The 25205-nt window shown below is 35.8% G+C and overlaps 1 protein-coding gene across 11 annotated transcripts in view; it reads left to right on the forward strand.

Moving 5' to 3' along the window:
• ABI3BP (ABI family member 3 binding protein) overlaps positions 1-25205 on the forward strand; it is a 137013-nt gene that overhangs the window by 76105 nt on the left and 35703 nt on the right. For 4 of the 11 annotated variants that reach the window (XM_084201445.1, XM_084201447.1, XM_084201453.1 and 1 more), the window contains 20 exons: positions 755-829; positions 1716-1790; positions 2626-2703; positions 3239-3313; positions 3490-3555; positions 4812-4916; positions 8136-8201; positions 10845-10892; positions 11369-11443; positions 12871-12918; positions 13450-13524; positions 15707-15781; positions 16615-16689; positions 17944-18018; positions 18655-18729; positions 20356-20430; positions 21051-21125; positions 21607-21681; positions 23873-23947; positions 25063-25128. In XM_084201445.1, coding sequence (XP_084057571.1) covers positions 755-829; positions 1716-1790; positions 2626-2703; positions 3239-3313; positions 3490-3555; positions 4812-4916; positions 8136-8201; positions 10845-10892; positions 11369-11443; positions 12871-12918; positions 13450-13524; positions 15707-15781; positions 16615-16689; positions 17944-18018; positions 18655-18729; positions 20356-20430; positions 21051-21125; positions 21607-21681; positions 23873-23947; positions 25063-25128 — 1452 coding nt within the window. The remainder of the gene's footprint in view (positions 1-754; positions 830-1715; positions 1791-2625; positions 2704-3238; positions 3314-3489; positions 3556-4811; positions 4917-8135; positions 8202-10844; positions 10893-11368; positions 11444-12870; positions 12919-13449; positions 13525-15706; positions 15782-16614; positions 16690-17943; positions 18019-18654; positions 18730-20355; positions 20431-21050; positions 21126-21606; positions 21682-23872; positions 23948-25062; positions 25129-25205) is intronic. The other 7 variants (XM_084201448.1, XM_084201450.1, XM_084201451.1 and 4 more) reach the window with 7 other exon arrangements.

Genomic DNA, 25205 nt, shown 5'->3' on the forward strand with positions numbered 1-25205 from the left:
CATATCGTACACATTATTTTGCAGCTTTCTCTATTCATAAGACTTTTTTTCAGGTTATGTTGCTATTGCACCTTGAAACTTTTATTGCTGGGGTCATAGGTATTCAAGAATGTATTTGTATTCATTACAAAGGTAGGAATGTGCAAGAGATAAGATGGAAAATTATGCTAAACCTGGCAGTCAATATTTCAACAATTTTGTGTTAGATTTTCTGCCTCAGTCCGCCTCTTCTATCTAACACGGAAGTTTTGTTAATTTGTATTAGGTAAAATTAGGTAAAATACCACAAATGACAAATTACATGATGTGTAGTACATTAAAACCCATTAGTCAAAATACTGGCTTTTGTTAAATAGAAACATATAAAGGTTTGACATTAGAAATACCTGGTTGTACAAATTCATATTTGCATGCATTTAAAATACATAGGTTTCTTTCTGTGGGTGAAGGTGAAGCCAAAAGCACAGGTTTTTTCATGTTACATGGGTACGGATCAATTGACTCCTGTTGATAAATCTGCTTTTAGGGGGACTGCAGTTCCTGTCAGGGTGTGTCTATTAGGTGCATGTGACATCTTCAAAACTTTGAAGTTTTGTTACTTTCTTTTAAGTTGGAAATATATGAAACTCTCTTGTAGTGGTGTTGGCATCTTGCAAAGCAATGTAAAGCAATCATTCTTTTTCTGATTTTTGCCCCCCTTGCTGTGTCTGCGTCAATATACATCTGTCTCAGGGATATTTACATTTTTCCACAGTTACAAGTTCAGCTGACCTGGAAAAATCTATGCCTCCATTTTCCAGAACACCTCATGTGCTAACAACAACTGAGGGTAATAGTAATGCATTAGCTTTTCAGTTAACCCCTTTTGGTGTTTGGACAGCCATTTCTGAAATGTTATTAATCCTAGGTATTTTCAGCATCTTCCATGCTGTCTTCTGTGTGAGTCATGATCATTGAAAGCATCCTTTTTTACATGACAACTTGCACTTTCTGGTGAGAAACTCACCTGGTAGTGTTTCTGATCTCGCATTCATTTCTCAAAAAGCTTCTAGAGCTATTTTGAGATATACTTACATGAAGTAAACCTGGTTTAATACTACTAAACTAGGTTTACTATACTACTGACTAAATCTTAATAAGAATTCTTAAATTACTTGTTGCTTTCTTACAAGCTTAATTGTTATATGCTCAGTTAGAACACGTTTTTATACCAAATTTTGTCTTGGAGCATAGGAAGCTCCTTTCTTACTATTTTTTTGCCGTTTAGCAATTTTTTTTAACTTTATCCTTGTTTTACATGCTCAAAGCTCTGAAGAGATCTAAGGCATGTGCTTTTCTTCATGGAAATAAGCTTGCAGTGCTTTTTAGTTTTTATAGTTTTTGCGGTGGGGGAGGATTGAGTACTTTGTAATTGTGGTATTAAAAGTTTTTATCTTTGTATTTTCTGGGTCGCTTTAAGCTGTGTGGACCATGTGATGCAAAGCAATGTTAGCTTTGGCTGGCTGACAATTTAGTTTTAGCTCTCACTTTAAGCACTACCTTCAGCTCACACTCTAATCCAATACTGCTCCATTCCTGAGGTAAGGTGTGCTTATGGTGAAACTCAAATTAAGTGTGCCATAACATATCACATTTTTTAGTTGTTTTTCTAGGATCAAAAAAGAACTGTGTGTAGAATTAATAATCACAATTAACATGGCGTGGTTTTTTTATAGTTTTCAGTGGTATTCAGCCTGTTCTTTCAAGTCCTGGGGCACCTAGTAAGCCTGAAATAGCAGAAGCTGGACCAGGTACAATAATCTCTACCTAGTTCTTAATTCAGCAGCTCAAACCATGCTCTAAAACTCAAGTGAAATTTATACACTGCTGTTATTTTCAGTGAACATTTGTATTAGCCCCTAACAGCTGATTTCAAATTTATGTTGCTGCTAATTTTTGAACTTGGTGTTTTCTCACAGTAATAATGCATATGGCAACTCACAGTCACATGATTCAGTATGTTAAAAAATGTGCCACTTAGAAAATTGAGAAAACAGTATTTGTAGAGTAGTTCTGATGAAAACACTGTGATGTGAACTGTAGGTTGCATTTTATTGTTATAGCATCACTAAAGATGTTAACATTATTGGATCCTTAACAGCGTGAAATTGGTTAACAGTTACAGACATTCAGTGGTTTTGGACTGAAACCACTGCTGGATCTGTTGTCATGTTTCTATTCCAAATTTTATATGTTTTAATGTGTGACTAATTGATTGTTCAACATGTCCTCTTCATTAAATACCTACATTGTACACAGTACCACCTCCCTTAAGTATTGGACCAAAACTCAAAATGTTCAAAAGCTCTACTTAAAATCTTGGCAGTGGTTGAGATCCAGACCAGTTGCAATGAAGGCAGGAGGAAATAAATATCCAGAATGTTTGTGCATCACAGATGTGCTGATTTATAGTCACTGAAGCTCTGTGCAGTTCTGAATTTCTCCCTAATGCATACTAAACTGATAAATGTCCAAATATTAGTGAAATATTTGTTGTTCTTGTTAAAAAAAATTATTTTTGCTCATGAAGGAAGAGTTTCTTCCATTAGCTCTTTTCTCTCTTATGACTGTCATCATTTCTTCCAGCAGCAACAAGTGAATCCATTCTGGAATCTTTCACACCTAAAACTTCCCGTCCTTTTCAATGGCCAAGGGTAACATTAGGTAATGTTGTTTTCACCCAGTGAAAAACTCCGTGTTTGTTTTGAGCGCTCCATCCCATATGAATGCATTCCTTCCACATATCATTTCACATGCATAACCATTCTTCTTCCTGGTTAGAGAGTCTTGTTCTTCCATCGTTGATCACTCTTGACATACCTGTGTATGAGAACAAGCCTCTGGGTGGATTTACTGTCCCAGAGAAATAAAACTTGTCTCTTGCATGATAAAACACCATCATCCTTTTATTAGTGTTCTGTCTCTTTTACTTCTAATGCACACACATGTGCTGATTGTCTCTGATATGTAAAGCTTTCTAAATGGAAATTTTAATTGGTTTTGCTCACAGAATCTTACTTCTGATCAATGTACAGCATTTCAGTATCATCTCCATTCCACACTTCAAAATCTGATTTCATCAGCTGGCTTTGACATTCCATACTAAGTTGTCTTCAATATAAACATGTGACATGTGCTGTTTGTTGTGGGAAATGCTTGTTAAACAATTTTTCATTGCAAACTGAGCTCTTTCTTTCAGCTCCAAAAGAAATACCACTTATTCCTTCTAAACCGAAACCATCTGCTAGCCCAGAAGTGCAACATGTGAAACCTGGTAATTGTGCACATCATTTTCATAAGTTGGTATGCAGAGAGATACATTCTCTGAAAATATCTAAGGAAAACTTCCTAAAATGACAGGAGCTGTGCAATACAGGAGCATCCTGACTAACTCATCAAACTCAAATGGGTCATGATTGGTTTGATTACGCTTGAATTTTTCTTTTCTAGCCCCTAAACCACCACTTTTGGAGCCTAAAACTTCTGAGACTGTTGAACAACCAAAAGCAACCCTAGGTAATACATGTTTCTGAAGCTGTTAGTCACTCTTCTTTGCAGTCCAAGCCACAGATAACGTACTCTGTTGCTTTATGTCATAGCTTTCTCTGGATTTAATCCCTTTCTCTGAAAGAAGAAGAAGAAAGTTAGGAGATAAGCATTCAGAAATGTTTTTCTAAACTTAGGAGAAAAAGAAACCATTTTTTTCATGCAGTTTTGCTAGTTCCATGGTACAGTAAAAATTTTTGTCTTCCATTTTGCTGAGAGCTTTTCTACACCAACACTCTTTATTCAGAATGCTCATTGAAAATGCAGTTGAGCTGCCAAGTGTAAAGGTGGTATTGTGGATGTCAATCCCAGAACTCTCAGTGAAGGATTCCTGTGGTAGCAGGTTAATGTGTTAATTCCACTGCTTTATGAATCCTTCTGAATATCATTTTGGTTTGAAAAACACCTCTCAGTCACTTCATGGCTCGCTCCTCTCAGCTCTTTTTGCAGACATCAAACTTTTTTTCACTGCATCAACTGCTATGAAACATTTTATTGGAAAGCAGTCTCATAGCACTGCTTTTTAAAAATGTACAAAGTTACTTACCTCTGCCTGAAACTGAGTTTACACTTTTTCTGTAGTCAGACTAACAGGCAGGTTAACTAATTACAGCTTCAACCCATGCATGTTTGCTGGGAAAAGGGTTTCTAGGACTCATTGTTCTTAATTTTTACCGTTTACATGATACTGCTATACTACTTATATTATTCAACTTATATTAGCTGCTTCTATTCCATTAGCAGAATTCAGTGACTGCAGCTCTGAAGCAGTTCCATTTTCTTAAATTGATTCCATGTTCTTTCCGCTGTTTGCCAGTAATTTCTTTACTGTGCCAATAAATGAGGACATTTCTGTATATTTTGTCTATATATGTCTTCTTATGGCTTAAAGTTGACCTGGAATTCAAAATTATAAAAAGCATTATTGTTTTGTTTTTTAGGTATCTTGTAAAAATTAATTTCCTAGCTTAATTAGAGGAACATTTGGATGCGACTGCAAGCTTCAACTGCATATTTAAATGCAATTACTCAATTTTACAATGGAGGACAAACAGGGGTTTTGCTGGACTAGTGAATTCTCAGGAAGATTTTTGAGAAGCCTTCTTGGCATATCTGATTCTACCATTTGCTTTTGTTCCCAGTAGCCATTCATTGCCTTATTTAATTTTTTCTTTTTTGTGATACAGTGGAAAGCAGAAATTATTAATCCAGTATATTTCTTTCAGCTCCCAAAGAAGCAAAACTCACTACTTCTGCACCTAAACCTAGACTTACTTCTGCATCTAAACCTAGACCATCTACCAGACCCCAAAAGCCAAGAACTAAACCTGGTAACTAATTTCCACAGCAAACATTTGTTATTGTGTATCACTTAACTAGTGCATTTTAGCTTGAATTTCTTCTGTGTGAATGTGAAGTTCAGCACTTAATTATCAGAAAGATGAGGAATTCCTCTTTGAGGAATAATGTTTTTGGATCCCCCAAAAAATAGAAGCAAAGCAAAAAACCTTTTAACTTCTATATCCCAAGTCACCAACTCTCGCAGCCAGACATCAAAGCAAATTGTTTTCCTGCTTCTCATTTTGGAATAACAAGTTTTCCAACTTAGTTCAGCATAGAAAACACAAGTTCTGCTGTTTTGCTGATGGTTATAGCATCTTACATAGAACCATAGGATTTGATTGATTCAGTGATCATTAGAGCCTATGTAGACTTACCTGAAACTGGGAAAATAAGAATGAAATTTTGTTCTGGAATTCAGTAAAGACATATTTTATGATCCCAAATGAAATAGCACTTTCACACCAATGTTAAATTTCATCTATGATGTATGGCAAAGAGTAAAACACACCTGGCATTTTCTGGACCTGAAGAATAAATAAATAGAGTTGTAAAAATATTTCTAGTGTTGCATGATTTATAATGAAATTAGAAAGCTTGAAATTGCATAATTGTTTATTGTAAGAATATATTACTCAATGCTGGAAGAGATCAGATGATTTTATTAAATTCTTTCCAGATTCCCTGCAAATTATTTTTTGCTATAAAAAGAAATTATCTGTCTTCAGACCAAATTATTCCCTGTGAAGTTTGTTAAAGGAATGGCACTTATGACCTGGAATTGTCCCAGAATACTGAGCATAATTAGTTTTTTATGCTGATTACAGCTCCTGCATAATTTTAAGTGTAGGCAATCCAGTATTGTATTACAAGAATCGTTACTTTTGTCTCTGCTGTAGATGTCTATGTCTGAATATAAACCTGAGTCCTGCCTGTTGTTTTTTGAAAATGTAGGACTCAGATTTATATTCAGCAACTCATGCACAGCTCATGCATGAGTTGCTTTTTTGTCTCTGGCTGAGAAAAAAAGAGCAACTCATTTGGAAACTGTTACATAGATTTGTTTTACCCTGGGACTGCCAAGATCAAGATTTTTTTCCCTAGTGTTTCCACACTGAGTGGCTCCATAGCAAGTTTCTAAAAGAAACTAAGAAGAAAGTGGCATTTTTAAATATTGGTACACATGCCTCTGGTTTTTTCTTTCCCAGTAGTGGTCTCACAAATCAATCAGGTAGAATGCTAAGACACATTTTTAATCTTGATGAAGCTTGTCATGATTCTCTTGTAAGTAGGTAGTGAAACTGGCATGTGTTCTGAAGTGACAAATTATATTCTTGTTCAGAAAATATTATTTGAGCCATAAAATATGCAGTGCATGGGGATTAGCTGGCTTTTGGGTAGGTGGCAAAATGGAGAAAGAGCAGGAGCCTGTCTGTTCCAGCATCACCTGGAAGTTCAGCTTAATTAGAAACTTGTGTCGTGATAATGGTTGTCACCTTTCCCTAAGAGTATATCAAAATAATGAACAATATATGCCAAATTCATATTAAATCACTTACTGCCATTTCTGCCAAATAACTGCCTTTGGGTGAAGCAATTCATTTTGGCTCTCATTAATAATATGATTTTTGTACTGTTTCTGGTAAAGTATTTGCCTTTTTTGGCAGTGGAGAAAAAAAATCTTCATTTAAAAAACCCCAAACATTTAAATGATTTTCAGATTGTCCAGCTAGCAAACTGTACATTCTAGTGAAAGTTCACAATTTTATTCTCTTTCTTGGCATATGGGTAAGTGAATCTGTTGCCTACATGAAAAAAAATGAGGTTTTCTTGCCAATGTGATCATGCCCAGCCATTGTCCTCACTTTTACTATCGTTAGCATAAATATTTCTCTCTAAACAGTCTCCATTTTTCAGGAAAGGAAATTATAATGAATCTTCTATTGTGCACACAAATACACTTCCACACTTTCTTTACAGAAAAGCTTTATAATATCTCCAGGGATTGAGACTTCACAACTTCTCTGGGCATTTACTGAAATGCACAAATTATTTTTTCTGAAGACATTTTGGAGTATTTTGCCTTTTTAAAATAGTGGCAATATTATCAAATATAAAAGCTGTCTAAGCTGTAAAAAAAAGAGGGAAAATTTAGAAATCTGAAATAATTCAGTCTTTTAAATTTAAACACTGTCCACCCAGGCAAACCACCATAAACTTTCATGTGGGGAAACAGAGATTTTAAATTAAGAATGTGATTTTCTATCTAAACTGACAGAATTTTGGAAGTGTTAGGTCTCCAATTTTATTGTATTTCAAAATTTTAAGGTAACTTCCTTTAAATAACTTTTCTTGTGAGTCTTAAAATGCTTGTGAATTACAACATGACAAATTGTTAGTATGTCCAAAAATAGAGTTTGAGGCCCACTGTACAATATTTATCCATCACTTTTTCTTTCCTCATGAAAATCTGTTGGGAGGGACAGAGGCTAAGAGTCAAAACAAAGTAAACAAAGCAAAATTTAAAGGGTAAGCACAAAGATTACTCAATGATTGTAAAAGTGCTTAGGAATGAAAATGGATTCTTTTTGTAAAGTCACACTACTAGCAAACAATTCTACCAATTTTGACATCAAAGTTCTTTGTATTTTTCAGGGTGTTTGGGGTTTGTTCCTTTCAAACCCAATCAAGTACTCTAGATACAGATGGGAAGCTTGTTAACTGGATGATCTAATGTGCAGTGGCACTTGATAATCTACTGGGATCTTCAGCCTTGCTTGCTGTGATTTTACAGTTATTTACACCTGGAGCCTTTCATATCTATCCTTTGTATCACTATGGGAGAAACCCAGGAAAATTAACAGAAAGATTTGCCCAAGAAAATGGAGTTCTCTGGAGCTGTTTCTCTTCAGTGGTCTACAGCCATAAAGAGATAAAAGAAATTCAGTGAAACAGGAAGGTGAAGCTTTAGAGAGCTCCTCTCCCAGTGTGTTCCTGTAGCATAGATGTATTTTTATTTTCCAAAAGCAGAAAAAGCCCCATTGGGTAATTTCAGTGAATTTATCATTCACTCAGTGTTTCCATTTGAAGGGTTTTGAAGAGGTGGATTTTAGTTGGGAAGCAAGAGCAGCTGAGCTGTACCAGCAGTTAAAAAAACAGATAGAGATGCACCTGTATTTCTCTTAAGAAAATTCTCTTTATTCCAACAGCAACCATTCCAGTGTCAGTCACTTCTAGGAGTCCCTACACATATGAACGTCCAAAGACTGCAGAGGGTAATGATTATGAGTCATCCTTAGTCATTCTTCATTTCACTGGTCTCATATTATGTGCAGTTGAAAACAGCTTTTCCTGGAGGCTTCTGGCTTATTCATGTGTGGTCCAAACTCAGCAAATGGAAGTATGATTTAGTGCTTTTTTATTTCTCCATGTTTCTAACATGGAGATGTCGTCTAAAAGACAGAATATCACTTCAAAGGTATTTACCTGAAAGATTCACTTATCTTAGAAGAAGAAAGAATAAGATTTATTGCAATAATAAAGATTTTATGGAATATAGAAGTAACATAATCTAAAATGACATTTAAGACTACACACTGATAAATAATTCCTGCAGAAGGAGTTTTGTGGCATATTGCTTGATATTTTCTCAAATGTATGGAAAATACTGCATTTTTTCAATTAAGACATCCAAACTTGTGCTCAATTTAAAGAAAAAAAGCCAAGTGATTTTATTTTTAAGGAGGAGCACAGTTCATATAAAATAATACATGGCCTTTTTTTTGTATGGGAATGTATGTTAAGTGATGTGTTTAATATATACATTTTTTTATGCAGAACAAGGGTTTCTCATTTGCAGTGAGCCCTGAAATGCTTTATCTAATTGAAAGGAAGATTTGAATCACTCTTTGCATTTGCTGTGCAGGTTGTATTTAGAGAAAGGCTTCAAGGTGTTTTCAACAGTCTAGCTGGATGAAGCTGGCTACAGATATGATGCTTCACAGGACAAGGACATCGTTAAGCCTTACTTAAATGATTTGATAAAATAGAATCAGTTTGGTTTGGTCAATTAGCAGCAACTCACTTAAACTCATGGTTTTCAACTGCAACAAGTTCTACGCCATGAAATATTCTCAAAACTCCTATAATGACATTGATTTCTCAAGGGCAATGTTGCATAACAATCTTTTCTTAGCATTGCTTGTTAAGTCTTTTCTTTGGCTTTTGACTAAACTCTGAGCAGTTAATTTTGCTGCATAAGAACACCCAGCTCTTTGATTATCCATCGAATGGATAATCATTGCTTGTTTTTTTCATACCCAACAATATTTCATGCACTAAAAACATAGTACAATTCCTTTTTCTGTGCTTATTCATTGATAGGGACAGAGGCTCATTTCCTAGACTTCATTTCTTCGTTGCTGAACCGGAATGTGATTTACTGTGGGACCATTTACTTTCAGCTTAAATGCAGGTTTTCACAAAACAAACATTTCCCAGTATCCAAAATACACACTCCTCACATTTGAAGCCCAAATGATCTGCTAAGATCAAAACACTTCAAGCTAAGTCTGATGAGGCACTTCTTTTGAAATTATGTACTTTGAGACTTGCTATTAGTGCAGAAAGTAAAGAAGAGAGCAACATTTTTTTTCCCTCTAGGTGAGAAGAGGCATTGATTTTTTTTTCAATAATACTTGTACAAAAGGAAACTGTATTGCTCCAGAAAACGTTTTGTACACCTAACAAATAATATAAATATCTTTCTATTATGGAAAGCTGTTTTTCTCTTTGTAAGAAATGTCTGATTTTTCAAACACAACCTGAAAATAGATATTAGAGTTTTCTAGGAAAAGATTTTGAATTTGTATTCCAAAGGTAACTGATGAGCTTGAATAATGGCAAAGTCTTTGCAAACCAGGTATATGTTGTGAGAACATTTGAAAAATTAGTGGCTGGTCTGACATTTCTATGGAGTATCTGGCCACTGTCAGTAGAGGTTAATACTGGTTGTTTTGGGGTTTTTTCTTCATCTGCAGCAATATTAATACTGCAGAATGTTGTACTATGTATGTTAATAGGCATGTAATAAATACTTTAGTATTAGTCCCCTCAATTGCAAAGTTTTATAGTGTTATTGACTGTGAAGCCCATTTTCAAAATGGGTAAATGCATAAGAGAGTTGGAAGATAAGTGGATGTGGATTATAGAACAGGTTCTATCTCTAGGTGTGTATATCTGTGTGTTATATGCTACTTGACTTGTTACTGCCTTGAGAGGAAAGAATTTACAAATTAAAATTCTTTTAATAGGTTTTCTTTATTGCCAAGAAATTTCTATAGATTCTGCCATCTCATAACTTTTTGTCTCATTTTGTACAGTTTGTCACCAGAAAAAGGGCATGATGTGTTGTTTTTGTGATTCACATTTTAAGTGGATATGAGAAAAAATTAACAGGCTTTATCAAAAAAATTTTTTTCAGATGACTGATAAATACAGCTCTACCAGTAGCAGCCTTTTAGTGCTCTGCTTAATTACTCACTTTAGAGGAAAAATTCAACTATTTTGTCATGATCAGCACACTACTTTGAAGTAACAGAGTTCAGTTTGACATTTTGTATATCAAGAATCCCTTGCTGTCTCTAAGTTAAAATCTGCAATCTCTTTTCTTGCTTGTTCTTGGATTTACTGATTTATATCCACATATTTTTGCTTCTATTGCCATCAAGTTTGTCCAATTACTTATTTCTTATTTTACCTGTATTATTAAGAATTTTAATTGCCATTATTTAAAAGTCAGCTTGAAGATCCATATTACTGTGGTGTTTTGTTAGTGCCTGCTTTTCTACTTACCACTGGAGTATTTAAATTTTTGGAGTGTGTTCCTTACTCACTTTGTCACACTGTTTCTGTTGCAGTCTTGGAACCTATTACACTTAGAACTGAACCACCAAGGTCACCCATAGGTAATAATATTTCCTTGGCAAGCTGTTGTGTTTGCTTTATTTACATCACAGCAAGCATCACTGAAGTTAGTCACCCTTATGCCTCAGGATTGTTTCATTTAACCTCATTTTTCTCCTAGGTAATTATCTTGCTTGGCATTCCAAACAGTTGGGTGTATTGCTCTCTTCACAGCTGGAATGTCTCCTTTATGAAAAAAGAAATTATGCTGGCAGCTCTCAATCACCTTTCTCATCATTATGCTTATTTGCGCTTGTTCCAGTTTTTATTTTAAAAACACAAACAAAAAATGAGCTTCAAAAATGACTAAAATTCCACTTTCTTGCTTAGATTGTTGTAAACACACGGAGAGTATTACCTGATTTGCCTACTTCTTCTCAGTTGCAGGTGTGAGGTTTCTGTGCTTGTGTGTTCAGCTGGTGTCAGATGTAATTGCTGTGCAATTTAACCAACTTACTGCCCACATTTTCTCTTCCAGCTCCAAGGGTGACTCCACGTGTTCCTTCTAAACCTAAAACTTCACCCAAACCTCACGTTCCACAAGCCAAAGATGGTAAACTACTTTGTGATTTTTTTCTAGTACAGTTTGTTTTGGATTGAAATGTGTTTATAAGCAGCTGTTGAGTTACCTGAGTTAAAACAGTTGAAGCAGAATGGAGTTCTGTTCTGTGCTGTTCAGCGACTCAACTGCTGCTTTCATGAGCAGTGACATTTACTAGGTATTTTTCACTGGGCTAAAGAATAAACCTCTGCTACTTCAAGGCAACAGGATAAGAATAGTGTTGTTAAACTCAGATTAACCTTGCTAACTAAAGCAAATGCAAAGCAATTAAAGTGTGTACTGAGGCTACTTGGGGGGTATAATTCTTTCCAACGTTGCTTTGCATTGTTAAAATAAATCTGTTTCCCTTCTAATCACAATCAAGTAATTTCATGTCATTATTATTTTCTGCATGAGGGACTAAATTGCCCAGTTATACATGCATACTTAGTATTTGCTTATAAACATTTATTGGCATTAATGATCCTTTCCATTGTATTCCAAAATAGTGGATTTTTATGTCATTAAATGTGAGAGCAGTTGAATTCAGTGGTAGACAGAAAAAATTACTTTCTGTCCCATGTTCTCCAGTTGGTAATAGCAACAGAATGCAAGGGTCTCAAATAACAATATCTGTTATCCTTTGGTAAATGTGAAAAATTTCAGGATAAACACTTATTGAAGACCTTTAAATTGTAGACATAAACCAATATTTTTGAAATCTGATGTTATCAGATGTGATTTCCTCATGTAGCAAACAGTCAAAATCTTTGTCTTCTCATAAATTTTTAACCATGGCATCTGATTATAAAACATTGTTTCCAAGTTACACCTTGAGATGCAACTTCTCATACGCTCAGTTTTCACTTTTGTGGCCATTTTTCATTGTTATGGTAGTCTGGCCTACAGAATATTTTCTACAGCATCATCCACTTACCTTGTAATTGTCTTAAAATATCCAAAGACATTTCTTCTTTTTTTTTTTTAATTGTAATCCATACAGAAGAATTGACACATCAATTTCACATCCTTATGACTCTAAACCAATGCACCTAGATCCATTCCAGTCTAGAGCTGAATTCTATGATTGTGTAATGAAATACAGCATGTAATGCTCTTTAATAATAGTGTTCAGTACACAAGCAAGTACTGTCTGATTCCAGCTGTGTATATAGAGTGCATTTGAAACACATCACCAAGGGAAGAGATTTGTGTCCCTAAAAAGCCATTTTCTGAATAACAGAATGATAATATTTGGATATTTCCTTGATCTATGAGAGAACAAAGCTCACACTATGTTGAAGATTTCACTGCTTTCTCGGATATTTAATACAACTCTTTCTGTATGAGGCAGTATACAAAGTACATGATTCAAAAAGTAGTCCTAGTTGTAAATTTTCAGCTTTCAAAACATATTTTCTGTTTTGTTTCTGATACAGTCCTGGAATCTATAACACTTAGAGCTGATCAACTAAAACCAACAATAGGTAACAGTTTTACCTACAGGGTAAATCACCTGGGGACCATCACATTTAGCTTTTTTCTCACTGACCATCACAAGCACTGTTTCATTGCACTCTACTCTCATAATTTTTTACCATTAAAGTTCATCTTGTGGGGGGGGGGGGGGGGGGGGGGGAAGGGGGAAGTTTTGGTAATTTTTCACTAACAATTCATAATCATCTTTTTTTCTCTTTTTTTCCTCACACAAATGTGTTTTGCAAAGGTGATGGAAGCACCACAACCTGCCTTTGACTGCTTGTCTCTATACTCCGTTTCTATCATGTGCTGCTTCACCTTTTATGCTGTGCAACCATACTGGCCTCGTTTTATATTGTCCTGTTACAGAGGTTTTCCATCAGCACTGGGGTTTGTTGTGTAACAGGTGCTCATATTTCTCCATTACTCAAGTTTTTGTGATTCCATAGGGTCCCAAAGGCATGTGCTCTTCTTTAATGTTATTCTTTCTGTCAGTATCAGTTCCCCAAAAGTTCTAATATTTGCTTTTTTTTTTTTAGTTCCTAGAGGACCACAGTATGTTCCTTCCAAACCTAGAACATCACCGAGCCCGGAGGTGCCACGAACAAGACCTGGTAAGTTCATTATTTTTTTACCTTTTCATACTGACACACGTCTTATGGATTCTACTGTGATCACTGGAGCTTTAGATTTGTATGTATTCCTCGGCATATATTTTAGAACATTCCTTGAGGGAAAAAATCTAGTGACATGTAGAATTTATAAGCAACCTGGTAAGTTAAAAATATCTTCAGTTCTTTATTACATTGTAAGTCACTGCAGAAATGCATGTTTTCTGTACAATTCTCAGTGAAAGTAAGTATTTTCTGTGTAACTTGTGTTCTGGTAAAGTGAAGATGAAAATGAGGGGTGTCATTGCAAAGAGGAAGGATTCTGCTCTGTATTCCTTAAATTGTGCCTGTTTCTTCTTTTCCAGGCACAAGCTTTCATTCACACTTGTTGGTTCACTTTTCCAGAGCCCCTGTGTTGTTCAGAGATTTAACAATGTGTAATACTTCCTATAATTGCATCTGCAGGGGCTCTTCTACCCATACACAACCTTTGCAGAATTAAGGAGGGAGAAAGTAAATGATGCCACTCCCATTGCATGTGTGAGGTACCACAGTGGGTTGACCCTGCCAGAAGCTAAGCACACACTAACCTCTTGCTCATTCTACCCTGCAATGGTCTGGGGGAGAGAATCAGAAGAGCAGAATAAAAAAAAAAAATTTAAAAATTTAAAAAAAGAGAGGGGGAAAAAAAATCATGGTTCAAGATAAAGACAGTTTAATGGTGGAGGATAAAAAGAGGTGGAAGAAAGCAAGGGGCACAAAGCGACCGCACACCACATTCCACAGGCAGAGCAGAGCCAGTCTAGGAACGATGGGGGCTTTGGAAAGTTTTGTTGCTAGGATGGCTTTATGTGGTGGAATATCCCTTTGGCCAGGGTGGTTCTGCTGCCCTGTGGCCTCTCAGAGCATCCTGCCCACCCCTAGCCCAGCGCCTTTGCCTGGGGGCAGAGTGAAAAACAAAGAATTCTTGGATGATGTGACAAGGCGTATTCAGCAACAACTAAAGCATTGGTATTTTATCAACACTTCCTTGCCCATGAATCCAAAACAGAGTGCCACAGGGGCTGCCATGAAGAAAATAACCTCCATTCCAGCCAGACCCAGTATGGGTATCCAAGGTACATGGAGTACTAGATGGTGCTGATGAAGAGATGGGCAGAGAGACAACAACTCAGGCTCTTTTTCTCCTAAGTCTGCACCCATTGCTTGGAAAAAAACCCTTGAAATAAGTCAGGAAAGTGTACAAAGCTGAAGGTAAAAAAAAAACCACCCACAGTCTCTTTGTGGCTTTTACAAAAACTTTGGATTTGTATTTGGGATCTGTTCTGTATTAGAGCTGTTACCTTGAACTGGAGGAAGCTCTGTGGAACAAAATACTTGGATGTTGAGTTTCAGGGAGGAACGACTATCTGTCATCAGCCCTAGCAGGGATGGTATGAGTATCGTGGAGACAGTGATTGTTCTTGGTAATACTTTGGTTTGTTGTTTTATTATGCTAATGCAGTTCTGGAAACAATTAAGTTTAGAACTGAGAAACCAAAGGCAACAATAGGTAATGATGCTTTCTTGTTCGAATGGTCACATTGTCTTTCTTCTTCAGCACAAATTGTTAAAAGCAGACCTGAAAAAATTTGTCACCTTTCTTTGCATGTTCCTTAATAATTTAACTGTCAAGGTTCTTCTTATTTTCTATGAAACAATCAAGGAGAATCCTTGTTTCTTTCAAGTTGTCATGCACATAAGATAGGAAAATTTCCTTCAACATTTAAGGGTAAGAAGCAGAGGGCAGATCAGAACAGGATCCTAATTATATGTTTTCGGTCATCCTACGGAGATAACACCATGGTGGACAGAGCTGTATCCTAAAAGCTTTCTTTCTCTTCCTCTTCCTCTTTTCTTTTTCTTCCCTTCCCCTCCAATTTTATGAAATGGAATTCAGTCCTTCATAGCAGACTGGAAAATAATTCTGTTCCACTCAAACCTCAATTTCACTGTCAGAACACCATCACTTCATTAATCCTGGGTCATAAGATTGCTTGAGGCAGATCCGTTTGACTAAGGCATTTTTGTCACTTGAATTTGATATTGTGAATCACTCCAGGACTACACCCATTACAGAACAGTTTATTTGTATTTGAAGCTACTTATTACTGTAATAATGCTTAACCCAGTTTCTTTCTTTCAGCTTCTAAAGATCCATATCACAGGCCTTCCAAACCTAAAACATCACCCAGTCCACGTGTTCCCCCAACTAGAGCAAGTAAGCTTATCAATATTTTGCCCTTTAGAGCATGAAAGTTTTATCACTTTGAAAATGTTCAAAATTGATTAGTTCTTTGAAGATACTTTGAAGGTACTTATTGTCCAGGCTGTGCTTCGCTGTCATAACCAAATTTTGCTATACAGCTGTCATTAATCAGCTGGATATTTATACATGTCAATGACACACAATGGAGATGTGTGGGTTAACACACATCCTCAGCCCTAGCACACAGGAAAATCTACACCTTGATATCCTTAGATTGTGACAGAAACATTTGTAATTTTGAATTGCTCCTTTAAAAGTGTAAAATTACAGTACTTTGTTGTTCCCAAAACCTTGGATATAGCTCTATGAATTTAAAAATTACAGGTAAATTTCTATGTTTCTTCTGCTTTGACTGCTTTGCTGAGGATTTTTTTTTTTAATGCAAAATTGATTTAAATGAGCAGCAGGTTTTTGGAATATGTGAAGCCCAACTAGGAAGTGTTAGAACTACAGCAGTTTACTCTGTAGAAAGCTGTGTTTGTTATTGCTTTTAGGAGTGGAGAATTGATCTGACACTGCACTGTAAAAGTCCCTTTGTCTTTAGTCTCTGCACTGGCATTGCATTGACTGCACTAACAGGAAAACTCTTTGGGATTATTTTAAAATGACAGAAGTAATCCCTAAAAAATTTCTTAGCAGAAAACGAATCTCTGATTCAGCAGAAAAATTGAAAGACATAGGTTGAATCATCATCCTCAACAATGTGTTCAAAACTTTGCACATCTTCATAAGTCCAAGAATCATCATCCTCAATAATAAATCCAAAACTTTGCTCATTTCCACAGGTCCCAAAGAAAGTCGCCGAGTCCCTTCCAAGCCCAGGGCATCACCAAGTCCGGATGTGCCGCACACAAAGCCTGGTACACGTTGTTGTTTTGCTGTGCTGGAATATCCAGGGGTTCTTTTGGGTTGCCTTTCCTCAGTAATCAAGTGCTGATTACAAATACATTCTCTGATGATCATTAAATATGTGTTTCAAGAAAAACAGAGGTGATTTCTATTTTTAATGTCTGAGTTTTAGTAGTTGCCTCTGCTTTTCAGCCACATGACATCTCTCACGGATGAATAATCTGTACAGATGGGTAGGCAACACAGAAACATCATGAGAAGCTGGAAGAAATTGCATCTCTTTTGTGCCTGTCAAAAGGTGCTTAGAGAAAAACCTATTTGAGGGCCTTCATGTATGACTCCAAATATCTCTAACTGAAACCACTCATAGGTTTGTGTAATGGACCTGGTAATGGAATGTCACCCTTAAAAATAAACTTAATAGGGAGTTACATATTAATGAACGGCCAAACCTCTGTAACTTCAAACAGTTCTGAGAGTATCCCTTGAACATTATTTTGAGTGAGTGTATGTTCACTAATTTTACAAAGAAAAGGAGAAAAAAAAAAGAATGTATTCCAAATTGAAAACAGGCCAGTCACGTCAAAGGGAATATTTTTACCACTAACTTATACTCACCACTCTGTGTATCTTCTTGTTTTTATGGAGTTTTGGCAGTTAGTGCATTTATAGTACTAACAAAAAACAGCAGCAGGTAAATTTGTTACCTTGAGCTGGTCATTATTATTTTTTCACTGCTCCTTGGGCCAATGTTTATATATCACTAGTGTGTTTTTTACATAATCTATTTGTGATTTTGAATTGTTTTCTTTCCTACTAGTTGAACTACATTCTACTCTGTTGCAGGTATTGAAAGATTCCAAGCTGGTTTGTTGCCTTCACATAAAATTTCTTTCCCTGTCACACACATTGTAATTCCTTTGACACTTGTAGGAGACCAGCACACCGTGGGTATTGCAGTTATGGGTTCTGAAATACAGCCAGAAATATATTCCCTGTAGTTGTCTGTGCTCTTTCTGGCTTTGTTGCTTGACTCCAGATTTTGCTTACCTGATTAATTTTCCACTCATGTTTTCATTCAGGATTTTCTTTTCTCTTGAATTCCTGACATGTATCTGACCTGTTTTTGATATGTATCTGACACTCAGTTTTTCAGGCTGTCATGCAGGGATTGCTTTTCTTTGCAAGCATGAGACATGCAGTGCCTGTGCAGCAAACTTAATTTTGTCAAAGTATAAACCCTTAAAACAGATCTTTTCTTTCAGCTCGTAAAGAACCACAACATATTCCTTTTAAACCTAGAGCAACTCCCATCCCGGATACTCCATACAGGAAGCCTGGTAAATTATCTGGCCTTTTTGAAGCTTCAGTGGATAATTGAACAAGTGCTTTTGGGGTGGCAATGGGGGGAATAATCATCAGTGCATCAGCTGTCGCCTGGTTATTATTCTAGGTTAAGAAACCTCAGCAGGGATGCAATTAAATCTGATGGAAACTTCAACAGTTCAAGAGTTTTTGTAATTTATGCAGATAGCAACAGACGAAATAGTATCAACCTATATGTTTTAATCAAAGATAAGAAGTTCTTTACAGATTCTATCTGAGCAACACACTTTAATAGTGTGCACCATGTTTTTGAAGCTTTTATGAGAGAAACCTCCTAGCGCTATTGCAATGCTTTTTCTTTACACATGCATTTTCACTCAGATTAGAGGGAGGATTCCCTTTGATTACATTTTGCTTAGGTGACTCCCCATCATAGATCCAACTGACCTATGTAATATCATCAGTGATTTCACTAAAGGTTTGTTACTGTTGTTTTCTAACCATAAATTTCTGAGGGTAAATGCCCATTGCTGTTTTAAAACATCCCTTTCCTGTTGCATACAGTATAGTGCTGAAAGGTTTTTTGAGGAAAGGAGGAAAGTGAGATTCCTTTCATTGTTCAGATAATTTATTGACATTTTTTCCAACAGAGATTCTTCCAACCTTTGATGAACGAGATACTACTATGATTCCTCATATTCCTGAAAGAACAAAGGCAATATTTGGTAACTGTTATTTCATAAATAATTATTCTATTTTACACCTTTTCTAGAGAATATAATCTTAGAGAGAGGTTATTATATTTTATTAAAAGCCAATAATGAAATTTTGCTCTACTTATAGATACTTGCTCTTTGGTCTTGATAAGGGTAATAATGCTTGAGCTCATTTACTTTCAAAGGTTCTTTTCCTCCTCTTCTTGCCTTTCCAGTCAGGATGATGCAATTCCTCCAGATGTTATCTATTTTCCAGTAAAAGGGGACTTTATTTAAAGAGCAGATAGTGATGCTTCACAAAGTCACAGTATATTCTGAGTTGGAAGGCACCCACAAGGACCATTGAGTCCAACTCTGAAATAAACTGACCCATCACAACCCTTGCATCATCACCATGCTCTAACCAACTGAGTTAATCCCCTATTCTTTGTGTGAATTGTGGATAATTTCATTCTAAAACACTCTTCTTCTTCACTCCTCATGGTTTAATTTTACAGAAAAAAATTCTAATATATCAACAACGGCGTAGTCTCCAGACCAGCTATGTGACCATCTAAATCTCACTCTACTTCTTGAAACCATCCTCTCTGCTTTCTTCTAGTTATCCATGTTGGGAAGACTTGCTTAAATATAAGAAACCTTAGCTGAGTGCTCTTCTTTCTTAACTTAATTATCAGATGTGGACCAAGTAAGGGTCACTGAACCCAAATGCTATCCAGGAGCAGGAGCATTGCGTGAGCAATCATTGTTCCACCAGTTTTCTGTCCCCAGCTTCAGAGACAGACCTTGACTGTGATTTTCTGAGAATGAAATGGTATATATTTTCTGAGAATGAAATATTCATAGACATTTTATAATCTTCAAACTATGTTTCTTTTCTTTTTGGGGAAGAGGAAATTAAAACTGCTTTTAAACATGTTTCTATTTCAATTTATATTCCCTGTATGCAATGACTCTTAGGTTAGTATTCATTCAGTATCTGTTCATCTAGCTTTATGAAGTAGGTGCCCTGTTGTCAACACCTGAGCTACCTGAGCAATAGTCACATGCCAAAAATGATTCTTCGGAGCCAGGGGGATTGAAAACTGCACAGGCTAAGGCAGATAATTTTGGACCTCTCACGTTGGTGTAGACCACAGACTAAAAAGTGCTAAGATAACCTTTTCCAGGAAATGGTTCCTACTTTTACTTACAAACATTTTTTATCTGAATAGTGTGAAGATAACATATTAAATCATTCCCACATAAGAACAAAAGAATTTAATTTAAAAATCAAGTTTGACACAAATGTTCCAGTGAAACAGAAATCCCCTCCTCATATACTCATGTGTGGCAGATGAGGAATACACAGGTTACCACTGTCTATTTTTGTCCTATTACAGTATGATGATGTTAATGACTGTATTCCAGACTGCTTGATGCAAGGCTACAAATTTGCATATATTTTTTTAGAAGTCTTCTTGTATAAGTGGCCATTTAACTTATTTTCCTTTCTTTGCAGGAATTCCAGCTTTCAGCTTATTCTTGCATAATTTGCCTTATTCTAGATCAGATCATACTTATGTTCCTCATGTGCTGTGAAAAGCAGTGCATTTTTTTCATTCTTGTTTTGGGTGCTTTTTGTTTTTATTCCAGCTCCAACTGAAAAACAGTTTATTCATACCAAACGAAAACCAACTGAAAGACCAAGAGTGCCATACACCAAACCTGGTAATGGAGCCATTATTTTAATTTTGTGTTTAATCATTCTTTCCCCAAGTTTCAGATTTTGTGCTTCTTAATGGGATTATTCATAGCCAGTTTTGTGGTGAAAGAAATGCATTACACATCAGATGATCAATCCAAAATAAGCCAAAACTGCACTACAAATAATAGTAAGATATTTATAATATATATAATGGTATTCCCCTGTCTATTACACATAGCAAATGATGACTGAAATGTAGTAATGTGGGTATTGGCAAATTTCAGTGGCCAGGCAGACTGAGTTCTGAGTGATTACTGGTAATCTTGGGCGCTCCTCTGTGAGCATTTTTTGTTAATCTTTTCTTGAAATGCAACAGAACTTCTTTACAATGTGCTTGTGCAGTTGGCAACAGAAATTGTCTGAAAATAGCTTTAAAAATAGTTATGGAAGGCTGTGTGGTTTCCCATTTTTGGCATAAATGTATAGCAGAAGTTAATAGGGAGATAATTATGTCTGTCAGCAGTTGATTATCAAGATATTCTGCTACTCCTTCGCTTGGGACATTTTGCAGGTTTTGGCAAATGCTGCTTTGTTTAGATTACAGATAAATATTCTAAGATTTTTCACATTTTCTCTTTAACAGCAATATATCCGACAACTCCGCAACCAATTATTGCAAAATCTTCTACCACCACTGGTCCTTCAAGGGTAACAATGGGTAAATAAGTTTCCTTAACGTTAAGATGCAGGTATTTCTAATTTTTCAGTGGAGAAATTTCTAGAGAACATGCTCCAATGGGGTATTTATATAACACCATTCCACTATCCTTCATTCTGCTGCCACGTGCGTGTATCTTAGGATACAGAGGATTCTCATTTCTCTTTGTCAAGTAAAGCAAAAATAGCCTACAGCTTATGCCTGATCAGATGTCTGTATTTGTCAGATCTCCAACCAAAGTCAGTGGCCTAATTTTTCTTTTAGAGCAAGAATTTTAGCCCCTAACTTAACTTATCCTACAGCACACTGCTGGGACTTTTCTGTGTTTTGGCTAGTCATTTTGTTTCAGGTTCCAGAAAGCCATGGAATTGTTATTGTCTTTTTTTCAGGCATTTGAGGCATGCATTTTCTGTGGGCTAACTATGGCATTGGATCATGACTCCTGAAGAACACAATAATATTCTTTTTCCTTTTCTTTCAGCTCCAAAAGAAACACTGATCATTCCTTCCAAATCCAAAACATCTGTTGGGCCAGAAGTACCACAAACTAAACCTGGTAATTTACAGTTTGTAACTTTAGAAGTGTTACTGTGGCACTGCCTTAGTTATATTTCTGCTGTCACCGAGTTTTGTGATCATGGGGCATGCAAAATAAGTAGACAGAATTTTGTATCATTGTTCAGCTGAGAACTTGTTCATAAATTACATCAAAGTGAATGCCCAAGAATTGGATCAATTTCCATGGAAAGCAGTTGGATGGGTTTAGTAGCCATCAAAAGATGAGAGAAATTTAATTAATTTTAATAAAAATATATTTCTGTGCTTACATTCAAAAAGTTCTTTTGTTTTGAGGAATTTTATTATTCCAAATCCATTTGATTCGATTTCTCAAGTACTTTTGAAAGTCGGGTTACAGAGTTTCAGTCCAAGATATTTTACATGCTGAGAGTAGAAGTGCCTTCAATACCAGTGATTTTTGCAGTAACCATGGTAGATTCAGGGATGCACATCTATAGTGAAGGGTGGCGATGTCTGAGCTTTGCATGAGGTGATCTATTTCAATAGAAATTGCTAAGGAGGAAGGTAACCGGAGAAAAATACAGTTAGGTGAGGAGAGACTACATGTCTGTAAGAGCAGCTCCTGATCTTTCCTTCTCTCTGATCTAACCTCTGAATTGATAAAATTTTGTTCTTAGACAAATAGCTTAATGAATAGATTAGTAATTTCCCCCTCACTTCTTTCTCCTTGTCCATTTTTTATTGCCAAAGAGGTTTCAAGCAGAGACCCTATTCATTCAAGAACTATATTCTATCTATACATACACCATATGTACATACATATTACTGTGAACATCAAACTGAACAGTCCAGGAAAAAGATTTCTTTTCTAAATAACTTGTTTTGAAAGGTTGTTCAAGTTAGATTCTAAGTCTCAGTTGAATGAGAGCTATTTGCAATCATGTCATAGTTAACAAGTGCCATCTTTTGGTACCACTAAAAATTTAGTTTTTTAGGGAAAGAATTTTAGAGAACAGAATTTAGAGGCTTATTTTTTGTCTTTTAAAAATCATTATAAAATTTATATATAAAGTCTAAATCATTATAAAGGTGTATGTGCAAAGCAAGCAACTGGTAGGAAAAACTGTAAACAAACATTTACTGTGATTTATAAGTGGCACCTTTTAGCAACTGCTCCTTATGTGAGTAAGTAGGTTATTTTCCATCTTCCATATTTTTACCTTATTTCTTTTTTTTTTTTACCTTATTTTACCTCATTTTCTTATTTATTGAAAGACAAAGAGTCATGTTGTGTGTGCCTCTGCCTGCCAGTCTGTCCTTTTCATCCAGTAACTTAGAGACCTTTCAATTAATTCATTCAAGTTTGAGTGAGGTCTAAAAAATTAAGACATTACTCATAACCTCTAGAATTTTTTTTGAGAAGTGTAAGTTAATCAACAAGTATGAGAAAGACCAAAGACTGTCAGAACTGCAGGTTTAGGGCAAGTATTCTGAAGTCAGTGGGGGCCCAGCAGAATAGTTGCACTGTCTGCTTGTCAGCATGAAAATACATCCAGACTAATCAGAATGTGCTTGTCTCATGTCTGTTAAAATTGTCCTAGCAGATGTGCAGATAGGTTTTGAGGAAGCAATGGAGACAGATCCTTCATGAAATCCAACTTCTTTAATTTGCCTTCTCACAGAACAATGGTTTATTTTTTGTAGCTCCAAGGGCAACACACCTGGGATCAATTAACCTTGTAACAGTTCATGTTGTTGATGGGTCCAAAATAACTTTGGGTAATGAGAATATTGCATCAGTTTATTTTTCATCAATCTTTACTTTCTCTGCTTTTGCTATATGGCTAAACCTACACTTGTCATGTTCATTTGTTAGTTACAGTCCAGTGCATGTACAAAATGTTGCTGGTTTTAATTTTCCAGACATTTTTCTTATTCATGTGATTCTTTATAGAAATAAATACTACATGTACAAGGCTGAGGAGTCATGTAAAAAGGCATTGCCTTATCATCTTTCCTGGTTTTGTCCGACTTACTAATGATATATCTCTTACCAGACTTGAAAAGTCTTTTATATGTATAAAAGCATGATTTTCAGCCAGATTTCTAGCACTGACTCTTTTGTTTATGACTTGCACAGACAGTTTGAATTTCCTTTCCATGTGTGATGTCTTATGTTTAAAAGGAAATCATTTGCATTTGCTAAGCAGTAATATGTCCATTTTCAGTTCCCAATGAAACATACCACATTTCACCCAGGCCCAAAATTGGTCAAGCAACTGAAATTCCTTGGTTCAATGCAGGTAATTTTTTAAGATTTTCTGAAGTTGTTGTATTGAGAGTCTGTAAATCTTAAGTAAAATCATTGTGGTTTAATGTTTAATGGTCTGTTCATGATTACCTTTAAAACTATTTCAAATACATAATATGAAAATTTATTTTTCCCCTTATCAAATATTTTCGTTTATTGCTCTGAAAATGGGATTTGCATGGTATTGTCTCAAATACCAAAGATTATGTGAAGTTTTTTAACAGTATTAGAGCTGTGTGTTGGATACTCATATGTATATAGTGTTGCAAACATCAATGTAACCAAGTTCCAACTTTTTCCTTACAAAATCTAAGTCTGTAAAACTTCCCCAGTCTAAATGTTAAAAATGAGTAATATGTTCTGTCCTGTATTTTCTCTGTTGCTTTGGAGAGGCTGGATTAAGTGTTATGGGTCGAACATTTATTTGTCTTGAATATCAAATAGCCAGCTCTACTTAAAAAACTGATTTACAGATGTTGTTAATTGGGCACAAGATAACAGTGACTACTGCTTATGCTTTCAGCTTTCACAGATCCCATAACATCTAGAGTATCAAAACTATTTTGCAAGTGAAAGGCAACAATAAAAAAGGTTGAGGGCTTCTGATTTCAACCTTGCTGATGACGCTGTTCTTCAGCTGCCCTGCACAGTGTCTGCATTTAATGCTCCCAGTTGTTTTCTCAGCAATATTTTAATGTTTCATAGTTTTATCTAAGTCTTTGGTTTGGGGGGGTTCAGTTTGGTGTTTTATTTTGAGGTTTTTTGTTTGTTTGTTTTTTACAGAACCTAATTAAATGTCTTAAGGCCATGGATACCTTGCAGAGCTAACTCTGTATCCATATACAGTTGGGTAACTGGCTGTAAATATTTTACATCTTTTTCCTAAACCTACATATGAATGCAACTGGTCAGACTGCATGATGGAGTCATCTGGCCGCTAAAGAAACTAGCATTTTCCACATGCATTTTGGATTAGAACTCATAGAACTCTCATGTGTCCATTTTGCTGTATCACATTGGTGCATGGACCTTTTTGTCTGGCAAATTGCACTGCCCTGTCCCTGTTCTGTTACACACAGCATTGAAACAGGACCTTATTTCTTTTAGCACCTCATAAAACTCGTCTCACTTCCGCAAGACCACAGCCTACGGATAAACCACAGACCAGACCTGGTAATAATTGTTTATTCAGTCTGGGATGGGGAGGAGATTAAATAGTTAATTAATTTTATCTATTCTGAGTGGAATTT

Source organism: Fringilla coelebs, assembly GCF_963513975.1.
Source record: "Fringilla coelebs genome assembly, chromosome: 2".
NCBI classification, from domain to species: Eukaryota; Metazoa; Chordata; class Aves; order Passeriformes; family Fringillidae; genus Fringilla; species Fringilla coelebs.